The sequence below is a fragment of the Panthera uncia genome (genome assembly GCF_023721935.1).
Source record: "Panthera uncia isolate 11264 chromosome A1 unlocalized genomic scaffold, Puncia_PCG_1.0 HiC_scaffold_17, whole genome shotgun sequence".
Classification (NCBI taxonomy): Eukaryota; Metazoa; Chordata; class Mammalia; order Carnivora; family Felidae; genus Panthera; species Panthera uncia.
In genome coordinates, this window is record NW_026057577.1 from 76,871,450 (window position 1) to 76,883,828 (window position 12,379).

Sequence of the window (12,379 nt, forward strand, 5' to 3'; positions counted from 1 at the left end):
GTGTGAGATAGTGAGGAAGATACTAGATATGTATCAATAAAGAAATGAACCCCAGGTGTAAAAATGTTGAACTGCAGAGATCATGGCTACAGTCGGCCTCAGAAACTAGTTCTCAGGAGGAATACAGGCCCAGTCATCCAATTTTTCCTTTTCTCAAGAGTATATGAAAATCTGTGCTTTTATAAGGAATCTCCTAATTTTAATATTGGTTTTGAGGGTTTTTATTTATACAGTTGAAATAAATCTTGCTTGCTGACCATATTCTACCCAGAAGACACCAACTTATAAACTGTCATCAGATTCTACTCATCTCCTCATTCTTATTATCTGCCCACAAATATACAAAACTTCCCCTAAACTAAAAGCAACCAAGCATACACTATTTGATATTGCCATGATTTCATTTCTGTTTCCCTCTCCTTACACTTCCAAAGCTTCAAGCAAAGTAGTCTAATGATTCCTACATTTCCCTGGCACCCATCTTTTAAAGAAATTTCCAGACAATCTTCCAAGTATATTTCAACATGTAGTGTCTTTGCTACAACTCATTTTAAGAATTGTTATGCATACTCTACAGATGAGTGTAGTAGACTCTTCCTTCAAGTTGGTCATAATCTATATTATATGTTGGTATGATCCAAGAAGCAAGTAGATAGAAACCCAACAAACAGATCAATGGCTTATCCTCTTAACCACTAACCTAGTCTTACAAAATCTGTGCAGGAATATCCAATCATTGAATAATTAGCATTTTGCCAATATAAAAATGCAATTATTTTATCATGTAAAGGATATTTCTTTGAAACTTTTAAAACGAGTTTGATTTACTGAAATGCTCTGATTTAAACATACCAACCAATATAGCTATGTAGTTGTAAAGACACATGATCTGCTTGCTTCCTCCATGCTTAGGAAGGTCTGGCCTTAAACTTCTTATTAGTTATAGGATTATACTAGAAGAAAATAAGATATAATAGATATATGCAGGCACTGAGATTGATTTCATGAGCTTGTTTCAGGTAAAATGCCAAAATCTTATAAAGAATAAAAAGTAAAGAATAAACCAGTACTCTAGAAAATGTACTTTCTGACTTTTGCCAATTTAGGATATAATCATTGAGACTCTTATTACAGGGGCTCACATAGAAATATCTATTCATAGGGTAAAGCAAATTTACTTATAATAGTCAGCAAAATAGGAATTGAATAGGCTGTCCTTTCATCCAGTGTGCAAAAACACAAGATAGGGAAAAACTTATAAGGAAGTTAAAGGTAGGTTTCAAAATATATGTCCACCCTGACTAATAGAATAAAAAAAAGAAAAGCCTATTAAATATTAGTATTCTGTTGAATATTTTATTCCATTAAAATAGAGACAGTATATTCAAAACTCACACATTCATCCTTAAATTTCTGACTGCATAATGATTTCAGTTTTATGGCTTCATATCCTTCATTGATCAACATTAAGTAGAGCTGGTTCACTCTTTTATTAAAGTATTCATACTTAAACTATAAATCAAGCATTCAATATAAGTTTGCCAAGCCCAATGTATTCAAGAACATGATGTGAAATTTATTATGGCTTATTAAAGAAACCCACCTTATTTCCAGCACCAAAGAGGAATTGATTTTCCAACCTTCTACAGAGTGCTGGAAGATTGAAGAGCCAGCCTTTCGAATGATTTTATCAGAACTATTGACAAGTGATCGACTCAAACACAGTTCACCATCTCTGAAACAAAACAAAAATGCCAGTTATGTGAAAGTAAGAAACATTTTATCTAAGCAGCATAATACATAATTTGACTTAGATTACTGGTAACAAATTGTCGATACAACTTTTTTCTACATGTTAGAAATATGACATTGCTGAATGGTACTACAAGAATTAAGAGAATATGACTTTATCAGGGTAATCATTTACACTTATTCTTTTTGAAATAAAAACATTTTGCCTATAAAGTCTTTTGTGGTGTTTAAAGAAAAAAAAATCCGTTTCAAACTCTGTCACCCCTCCCTGTTGTGTTTAGACAATAGAAACAGGAAGTTTGGCCAATTCTCCTGCATCTGTATAATTGTGACTCTCAAGATTGTAATTTTGTTTCCACAGAAGGCCTACAGACACAATGGAAAGAAATTTTTTGGGGGTAAGAAGACCTTGGAATACCAGGTGATCTGGACATGTTGGTGATTCTTTCACTTGCTAGCCTATATGTCCTTGGACAATATTCTCTTTCTAGGCCACAGCGGCCTTGCTTGATCTTGAAAATTGCAATAACATTATCTAATATGCAATGAATTTGTGACAGTGGGAGTCTGTATGTGAAAGTAACTTATAAAGCATTATTGACGTGCTAATTTCTAAAATTACATTGAGTCTCAAATCATCTCAACAATGAGACACTTTCCTGATAATTGTTGGTGGTAGGGAGACAGGGATTATAATAAGGAGAAAGAAAACTTATTCACTAGCCATTTTTACTGGTACTTTCTATTACATTATACACACATGTACACACACACACACACACACACACACACAAAACAACTGTGCTACCCATTTCGGTCAATATTGTCAGGCAAGTACATAATGTGGCACGGTCGGTGCTGGTGGTAGTGCTGATAGTGACAGATACCCGTGAAAGTATTTGTGTCATTAGAACAGTTAAAACAGAACCAGTTTATTGTTCAAAAGACTATTTTCATGGCACTTTATAGCAGCTATAAACTGAGACTCAGAGAAACAAAATCCTACCTGTTTATTGTATAGCCCTTTCAGTATCTGCATTCATTTCTTTACATGTTACCTTTTACTTTTTTTTAGATCTCAAAAATATAGTTAAAAAGTTAGGCGATTATTTGTTCAGTCAAAAAGTGTAAATCTGTATTTATTAGTAGGCAATCCTCTCCCACTATCAATGGAAACATTGCCTGTGTAACAGCTGTTAGATGAATTCTGTAATTAGAGGCTTATAGTTTGGTATTTTGGTTTGCATTCTTTTTTAAACATGTAGTTCCAGTCTGAAGTAACTCAAAGTATCACATGCATCTACTCCCTGTGAAATTTAGAATTCTATAAAAATCAATATTTTAAACTATGCTGCTGATGAAAATGATGCACTTGCATGCCTATTCTTAGCTAACAATAATCATTTTATAGAGGTCATTTAAGATACTAGGAAATAGGGGTGACTGGGTGGCTTAGCTGGTTAAGCATCTGAGTCTTGGTTTTGGCTCAGGTCATGATCTCACAGTTCGTGGGATTAAGTCCACATTGGGCTCTGTGCTGATGGTGTGGAGCTGCTTGGGATTCTCTATCTTTGCCTCTCCCCCTCTTGCTCTCTGTCTCTCTCAAAATAAATAAATAAACTTTAAAAAAATTTAAAAAGATGCTAGGAAACATGGGGTGCAATTTACTACTCAAAGGCCCAGAAGTCAATTTTTATGTTATATGTTTAACGATAATAACTGTATTTGAATGAGAATATGGATATATACAGAAGTTAACCTTCACACTTTAGGAAGTATACTTTCAAGAATATGGGCACAAACTCTCACCATTTTTAAGGCTAGGGATTTTTTGCCACTCTTTCTCTCATTAACTGGCTTGTTAATATCATCTTTTTCTAACCAGAGATTGCTATAATTATAACAATTGTTTTTACCCCCGATAAACCTTCATAGGAGAAGTAAAAATATATAAATGGGTAGGCATTTTTAAATATCTGTGGAAGATTGTTTCACTGACATGTAGCTAAAGGTACATTTTGCATGGCAAAATAATTGCTGTGATGTACCTAGTTGTATGGAGTCTTTTTCAGAACCTGTAGGATTAAAAAAAAGTAATTTAAAAGTTTAAATCAGTTTTATACTAATGAAATACAACCACATTGCTCTGCTCTTTGAATAGTTTTCATTGAACTGGTGATAAGCCAAAATTCAGCTTTATTCCTGGAAAGAACTTTAAATGAAAATAGCTACAACCAGTCCTTGAGGTCGATGGAATTTCTGTGTAAGAAGCCTAGGCTTAGTGCAATCTGAGGCTCTGGAGCAAATCTCTTTGTACAAAGTTAGATGGGTCCCAAGGGATGTTTCATTGTGACCTTGGTAGTATTCTGTCTTAAAAAGGCTTTTCCTTCAATGCAAGGCATGAAGGATGTTGCTACCCTCCACTAGTGTTTCATTCCAGATCAAACATGATTACTAAACAGCACACTGAAAATATCTTTTGCATAGGGCTATGTTCAGGAAGATTCAACATATACCTCTAAAGAGAAAAATCACAAAACACATTAAGGAAATAATGCAGCATAAAGCAACAGATATTATAAAGTATTCCTGCTTATATTGAGCTAAGAAAAACCTACTTACAAGATCGTCTGTATGAAAGTAGTAATGGAAACTGATCATTAGTTATGTCACCAGTTTTTACAAATATTTTTCTCTTCAAAATATGAGTTGCCAGGCATCCCTACAACTTATTCTATTAACTCTGCAGTATATGACAAATATGATTAATTTTTTTGTTTTTTGAGATTAGGTCCCAAAAGACCTTCATTCAACCCTACTGAAAAGTCCTCATAACTTGGCTTTGGAGTAAATGTGCTCCCCACAGATTAGGTTAAATGTCCTCCTTAATACAAAATTATAAAAGTCATTCAAAAGAAAAGAACTTACACAAAAGTAAGCCTGAATAAAAACAGCAGGCAATTTTGTGTTTTCATTCCCTAAGTATCAAACAACTAAAAATAAAGATGAGATGTACTACCTTACCTACTTCTTAAGGTTTTAGTAGAATTCCAAATAAAGCATGTAAAGTGCAGATTCTGGGTTTCTTGATTTATTAGTGTGTTCTACCCTAGAACTAACTGGAACCAACTTTGCTGACTATGGTAAATATTCTATGAATGCTTATTTCCACTGTCAATATTATCATGTTTCATTATTAATATGGGTGGGCGATCATTTAGTGAGACAGTCTAACATACATGGGCCAAAAGGAAATCTCTAGATGATAAGAAAATTAAGTTAGTGTCATTTGCGGTCAACTAGGAACACAGTATGTGGAAATTTTAAGAAGTCACAATCAAAACAAGTATTTGTATGATATTAAAGTGTACGCCACTCTTTCAAATACATTATCTTATTAAATGAGCACACCCACATGTTTTTACCTGTAGGACCCTTCAGTTAACACATTTCCAATTATACCTCCAAATCACAGAAAGCAAGTGAAATCATGGGCCAATTGTGAAGTAAGTGCCATTTTTCCCATTAAAAAAAAAAAATGTCCGTCAAGAATAAACCACTTTATAGCCCCATGCCTTTTGAGTTAAACTTTACTAACTAGTCATCATACCAGGCAATTGATATGTTTTGTTTGCATGAAAGTTTAAATGTCCAATAATTACTTGACCTATTCTCAAAGAATTCCTTACAAAATCCATGCTTCTAGTATTCCTCTGGGGATATGAGAATGTGGATGGTAGGCAGGAAAGTTGTGCTGGTGTTCTCTTTCCTTCTGCATGGAATGACCGCTCAATGTTGTATGTAAGAACAACGCTGCGCTGACTCCAGATGGGACCTCCAGGTAAGAGAAGGGGGCGTGTAATAAAGAAAAGGTCTGCCTATTGCAAATGGTGGCAGGGAAGCTAAATAGGAGGGTGTTTTCTTGGTGGTGAGGGGTGGTTCCCTAAGGTACAAGGATTACGAAAGGCCCTTAATTGAATGTACTGCCCACTCTCAAAGTCACGCAGTGCCTCCCAAAGGGCAGACTGCCCGTTAACCTGACTTTTGAATATCAGTCGGGGCTCTGGGCTAAATCTCCACTCTAGTTCACTCATCTTAAAAATAGACCCTGTAAGTGGCTTAGGTTAGAAATAGAGTCACAGAGATCATTAGATCGTTGGGTGAGTCAACTCCTCCACTAGAAGCACTGTTTGGAAGTTAAAACGAAATCATGAGCTAGTTATCACAAGCTTTTCCACCGAACGTTTCATCTTGACGGAGAAGGGCAAGAGCGCTCAGCGGGACTGGCTGTGCCCGCATTCTCCCGGCAGCGCCAACTCTAGGGCGTCAGGGCAGCGGCCGCCGCGGCCGGGGCGCTGCAGGGCAGGAGTGCAGGCGCGGCGCCGGCGCCCGCCTCTCGGCCCTGCCCCCGCACCGCCGTAATTGCGGGTTTTAATTAAGGAGGAGGAGTCCGGTTGCCGACTGAGCCGTAAAAGTGATTTTTTTTTTTTTTCCAAGAGGAGACCGGCTTCCTGCATTAAAGGCTTTCCCCTGCCGCCCCACTCATTCTTGCACCCCCGCTGCCAGCTCTCGCGGAGGAGGGGAGAATACCGGTGCGCACCTCGCTTCCTGTTTGATTAACTCACGCGCTCGCCTCACGCTTTCTCGGAGCAGCAGGGGAGCGACCGCAGCTCCGCCCCAAGAGGGGGCCAGCGAAACCCAGCCGGGCTAGCCCAAGCGCGGCACCCCTACCTGCGCCCCCTGCCCCTCGTCGGCGTCCTGTGCGGTGCCCACTGGCCGGCGGCGCCCAGGAAAGGGCCAAGGAGCAATGCTGCCCGGGAAATGTGGAGTGTCCCAGGTCGGTCATTTCCCTCGGCGGGACTCGGGGTGCGCTTCCCCATTCTGGCGGCGGTTTAGGGAGGCCCGGAGAGGGCGCCTGGGCAGCATGGGGCGCCTCTTCTCGCCTCACGCGTCCTCCCCCTCCTGCTCGTCAGCGAGCCGAGGGCCTGAACCCTCAGAGTCCTGGCGAGGCTTGGCGGCTTTGTCTGGGCTCACGCGTCTGTTCGGAGCCCACCAGCCCGGAAGGGAACAAAGAGCCTCGACCCCCCCGACGCCCAGCCTCCGCCTCTCCACCTCTCCCCCGCGCGCCGTTTATCACCTTCCCTAAGACCCCTTTGTCTGCCTGGGAAGCACAAGTCTGCCCGAGATGCCCACGTCCCCGCCCAAAGTCCTGCTTTCCTGACAATTGAGCTAGGCGGCGTTTTCAACCCACCCACTCCCTATGTAAACGACCTCGTATAGTTAGGCTTTTCTTCTCTTCCCCAGAATAGACCTTTTACAGATTTGTGATGCATAACGACCATCCAGCCCGTCAGCTTTCTCATTCCCTTCCAGTCCCTTTCGACTGTACTTCTGCTATCTTAGTTTCCGATCGAACTACAGAAAGAAGATTCTTTCTGTAAGTATAAGCCTGCATCTTGCTCACTTAAACACTCATTACTTAGGGAGGAGCAGGAATATTAAATGGAGTGCATGAAGTTTGTGTGTGTGTGTGTGTGTGTGTGTGTGTGCGTGTGTGTGTACGCGCGCGCGTGCGTGCACCTTTTAGCAGTCCACACACACACACGCGCACACACACACGCGCACACACACGCAAAGACTCTATCTTCGTTTTAATAACTGTCAGGGAACATAAAAATCAGGCTGGCATCTCTGCCAGCGTGGAGTTTCCGATAGCGGACGCCTCCGGATAAGGGAGGATTTCCGAAACAGGACTTTGAACAGAGTTGACAACCAGGGTCACATCCTCAGAAAACGCTTCCAAGATATGTAAGCAACACAAAGTTGCAGCCACCTCCTGGGTAAACTTCAAAGAAACAGAAGCCAGGGGAAGGGAGGAAGGAAGTGTGATATTTAGAGAACTTACTGGGGTGGGGGAAGCTTTTGAACTCATTTAGACAAACTAAAGAAATAGCAGAAATATAGTCTGTGAGAATCTACAGTACCCAGTTGCTAAAACTGTAACCATGACGCCCATGCGTTTTGCCACAGAAGAGCAAATAGGGAAGAATTCTTGGTTGTACTGGAGTTTCTAATTCAAACGATACACAGATCTACCCAACGAAAAGAAGAGTAAAGAATCAGTGGAGACACATCTCCTGCTCTCTGGGCTTTAACTTCAGTCTTTGAGGAAGCCAGGCTCTCTCCAGTATCTCCTTAGAGTGATGGGCAGAAAAAGGACAGCCACATGGGAAATAAAGACACCTCTCCTGAGTTCTGCCCAGGGATTAAAAGGACAAAGGCACACGTTCTTTGTTGACACTTCTGCAGTGACTTCTCCTTGGGCGTGCGAGCCCCGGCGCGAACACAACTGCCACCATCACCCCACAGGGCAAGTTGAACTCCTACTGAGAGCACGCCGGGGAGAAGCACACACACCTCAACAACAGCCTTTGTTTAATTCATGAGACTAAACGCACAAAAGCTCATTATGAACACACACACTCTCCCAACCCTCACTCTCCCGTCTATATTCACATTTCATTTATGGCTTGACTTTATTATTATTATTATTATTATTATTATTATTGTTATATCCTGAAATGAAGCTTTGCATTTACCCGATGAGTTGCGTCTCCTGGTGCTCCTCAGTTCTTGCTATTTCTTTTGTCTTATAAAAGATCAGGAGCAGACTTATCGTGCAGATCGTCCACCTCTTCCTAATGGAGCGCATCTTGGGTGCCCGGGAAAGTCCTGGTTGCCCCAGCTCCCTCACCTTCTCTTGGGATAAAGGCTCCGTTTTGGGGAGATACAGTCGCCGGGGGAAATCTGTAAAATTCGAGGAGAGTGTGGAGCCGGGATCTCAGGAGCGGGTCGCAAGGGTCCTCCGCGGCCGAGCTCCCGCTGGTCCTTGAGCGCTGCCCAGCGCTCTGCCTCCTGGTTCGCGCCAGCCCTGCCCCGGTCGCTCCGCGCCTCCTCCCTGGGGCTCAGGTTTCTTCTCAGATGAGACACCTTGTGCATCGGAGGTGGCGGCCGCTTCTGCAGCTGGGTTCGGGGGCGTCACTGGCCCTTCCCTTTTCCTAGCAGGGAAATGATGAGCAAAACCAGCCAATCACCAGACTGAGGGGGCGGAGGCTGCGGTTGCCTCGCGTTGCTGTCGGCTGCTTGGAGAGTAACGTCGCCGGCGCTGCCTGCACTGTGCCGGGAGAGGAAGCTCACAAGCTCGCAGCCGTGTACACACACACACACACACACACACACACACACACACACACACACACCCGCGCACGCAAGCAATAGCAAGTCACACAACCCGGGAAGAACGCAGCGTGCCAGAAGGAAGTCAGGTCGCCCTCCTGGGAAACCTACGTATCAGCTCCCTGGACGAGCGCAGAGATAGTCTGTCCTTATCAGCGGGGAGAGGACACCTCAGCCAGGGACAGATTAGAGACGCATCTTGCTTGAGAGATGCTTCGTCCTGAGCAGGGCGGGGGGGGGGGGGGGGGAGTGGGTTGCAAGGGGGTAGCTTCATCCAAGAGCCTTTCCTAAACATACACACGCGGACACACACACGCGAACGCGCATACACACGCCCTCCCGAGAAGAGTGAATCGAGGAAGGGAGGGGGAAGGAGGAGGAGGACGTTTAGTATTCGGTGCACAGCTCGATCTGGAAAGTACCCATACACACATGAACCAATTAGCCGATCGCCCACTCAGGGTGGGTGGTGGATGACCACCCCGATTTAGGATCTTGAAGGAAACAGATGACAGAGGTGTCATTAGGCGCTTTATGGATATTTATGTGACGCTTTTTCACTGCCATTTGGAAACTCCTCACGCAGGAGTCAAGGAAACTCCAATCGGCCTTAAACTTCACTGCGGAGAAACAGAATTTTGCGAAAAAGCAGCCACCAAGGACATCCTTTAAATGCAAGTACACCCAGACATAGGAGAAAGAAGGGGGAAAGGTAGGAGGATAGGAAGAAAGGAAAGAAGGAAGGGCACGTTCTTCCTCAAAAATTTCAGTGATGTGTGTTTAGCCTCTGATTTTACACTCTCTCCTCCCTCCTACTGTTTTCCTTACTTCTGTTGTATTGTGTGGAAGGGGCACTTTGGAGTCCTAGTTAACCGTGAGTCTGAGTACTTCCTTCACTGTTCTTTGGCCTCGCCCTCACCAAGAGAGAAGCTTGCTGTTCTAGTTATATCCATGCCTTGGTTTGGTTTTGCCTCATGGCTAGTGGGATGGATGGGTCGGGAGGCACCCCTAGTGTGAGATCTTGCCCGGAAGCCAGGATTGACCCCATCTGTAAGTAGGTTCCAAGTTCTCCGCTTTCTCCTCTCCCCACCCCACAGCCTCTCTCAATTGAATCACTTATTCTTTAGGGTTGTGCAGTGGCTCCAGCTGCCTTCCACTCTTGGCCCCTGGGGCTTATACCTCCCCAAGCCCGGAAGTGGTGAGGCCCACCACCAGTCCTTGGTGGGAGCTGAGCAAGAAGGGGAGTTCTGAGTTACTAGTCCCCTAGCAGCTTAAAATAACAACGATAGCAGCCAGCACCTTTGCTTAAAATTCTGAGGTACCTGCCAATGTTTGCCATTCTTCGCCTAAGGTTTAAGAAGTTAAGAGCCTCTCAGTTCTCAAGCCTCTTATTCGCAGCAGAGTGAACTAAGGGGTTGGGTCTAAAATGCTCAAAGGAGCAAGTAATTATGAGTCTTTATTGACACTACAAGTGGCCCGCCGGGAGCCTTTGGAGTTTATTGATGTCTAGGCAAATCCCGCTAGCATCTCTATCACACTGACTTCTCAACTAGCAGAAACTGCAAGAATAAAACAGCTTCTTATTTAAGTTAAAAGGGAATTGGGGCAGAGAGGGAGTGGGCAGTGCATGGTTAGGATTCTATAGGTTAATTAATTAAATTCTTTAGGTTAACATTTGGTTTCTAAACAGTAAACAAATATGTTTTGGACTCAAAACGCTCGCTGATGGGAATGGAGTAATATGCATCACTTAATAAAATTTGTCCGACATATTTTGGATCAATTAATATGGTCCAGGAAATCTGTGAGGACATGGAGACACAGTTGAATAAAATATAGCATCTAAGGAGGGAGGGAATTCATTCACTCAGAGAAGGTCAGATTGTAAAAGAATTAAGTTGCCATGTGGCACCGTGGACTAATGCCAGCATTTTAAGTATCTCCTATCTGGGTGAGCTGCAGGGGAGCAGCAGGTGGAGTGGTTTTAAGTTGTTGGGAGCAAGGAAAGTGAACTTCCTGGAAGAGGGCACACATAAAGTGTGGTTTGCACATCTACCAGGGCAAGCCAGGCAGAGGAAGGATACAACACTGCAAACAAAGCAAGATTTTGTGCACTTCAGAGAATAAAATGCCAGTACTTTGGGGAACTTTGAAGTAGTTCAGTACTGTTAGAACATGGAGTGGGAAAGGAGAATAGTGACATAAGGTTTTAGTGTGATCGTAATATTCTATAGCTTCACATTATCAAACTGTCTTCTCTAATAGGGAAGTTGCAACAAGAATATCTTCAAGAGGAAAGTGGGTTTAATTTATGTATTATGCCTCAAGTTAAATTAGGGGAAACTGTTCGTTTGGCCCAAACAAAACAAAGTAAACCCACCAAGAGTGAAACAAAAGAACACAAAGAACTAGTTACTGGAACACATAAGAAAATGTAAACATTGAGAGGAGGAAAAAAAAAGAACTCTCCAGTCATATAATGCTGCTATTTCTGTATTCATTAAGCATAACACCTTTTATATTGAGGTGAACACTTCTGAATGACTGATAATAGTTTTAGTGAGACTCAAGAGATTCCTCTTTCCCATAGTTGAACAATTTTGGTTTTAGAGTGTAATTTAGTGTCATTTGTTTAATATGATTAGATTCATGAAATATACATCCATAACAATTTGCCAGGTTAAAAAAAACACATAGGCCAACACTTAGGCCAAACTGAGGATAGTCTGATTCTTCTCAATATGCTATTAGGTACAAGAACCATAAACATAAATATTGAGTAAGAAGTCTTATCCACATAAGAGTCTTTTGGACTCAACTCCTTCCATTAGCATGCCCCATTTGATGATCCTGAGATGTTAAAGATGTTTCTAAATTTCCCTTCTATCTTTGGACTGTAAGTTCTTCAATGAAGAGAACACATTTGTCTTTATTCAGCACAATTCTGCAATTACACAGCACCTGATGAATAAATAATGCAAGTAATGGCAGCTGGTTTTAAAATGCTACTTTATCCTTTAACTTAATGTGAATCATGTTTTAATTGCTGGCTGTGCCCTCTGCTTTAGCTGGAAAGAAATGGGTAAATACATGCAGTATCATAGTATAATAGCCTATGGCATGCTTCAAACAGATATTTTTTAGAGTAGTTTTAGGTTTACAACACTATTGACCAGAAAGTACAGAGACTTCTCATATACCCTCCCCTCCAAATATGCACAACTTCCTCCACTATTAACGCCCCACACCAGAGCAGTACATTTGTTAAAATCAATGAAACTACACTGACATCATTGTCATCCAGACTCCATAGTTTACATTAGAGTTCACTCTTGGTCTTGTACGTTCCATAGGCTTTTACCGATGTATTATGTATAATGACCTGTATCCA

The 12,379-nt window shown here is 42.2% G+C and overlaps 1 protein-coding gene across 1 annotated transcript in view; it reads right to left on the reverse strand.

The window, feature by feature from the left end:
* ST8SIA4 (ST8 alpha-N-acetyl-neuraminide alpha-2,8-sialyltransferase 4) overlaps nt 1–8,837 on the reverse strand; it is a 100,064-nt gene extending 91,227 nt beyond the window's left edge. The window contains 4 exon segments of the mRNA XM_049647650.1: nt 1,604–1,735; nt 8,352–8,542; nt 8,544–8,630; nt 8,632–8,837. Of these exon segments, the coding sequence (XP_049503607.1) occupies nt 1,604–1,735; nt 8,352–8,542; nt 8,544–8,630; nt 8,632–8,751 (530 nt within the window). The 5' untranslated portion in view covers nt 8,752–8,837.
* Between the last annotated feature and the right edge of the window lie 3,542 nt (nt 8,838–12,379).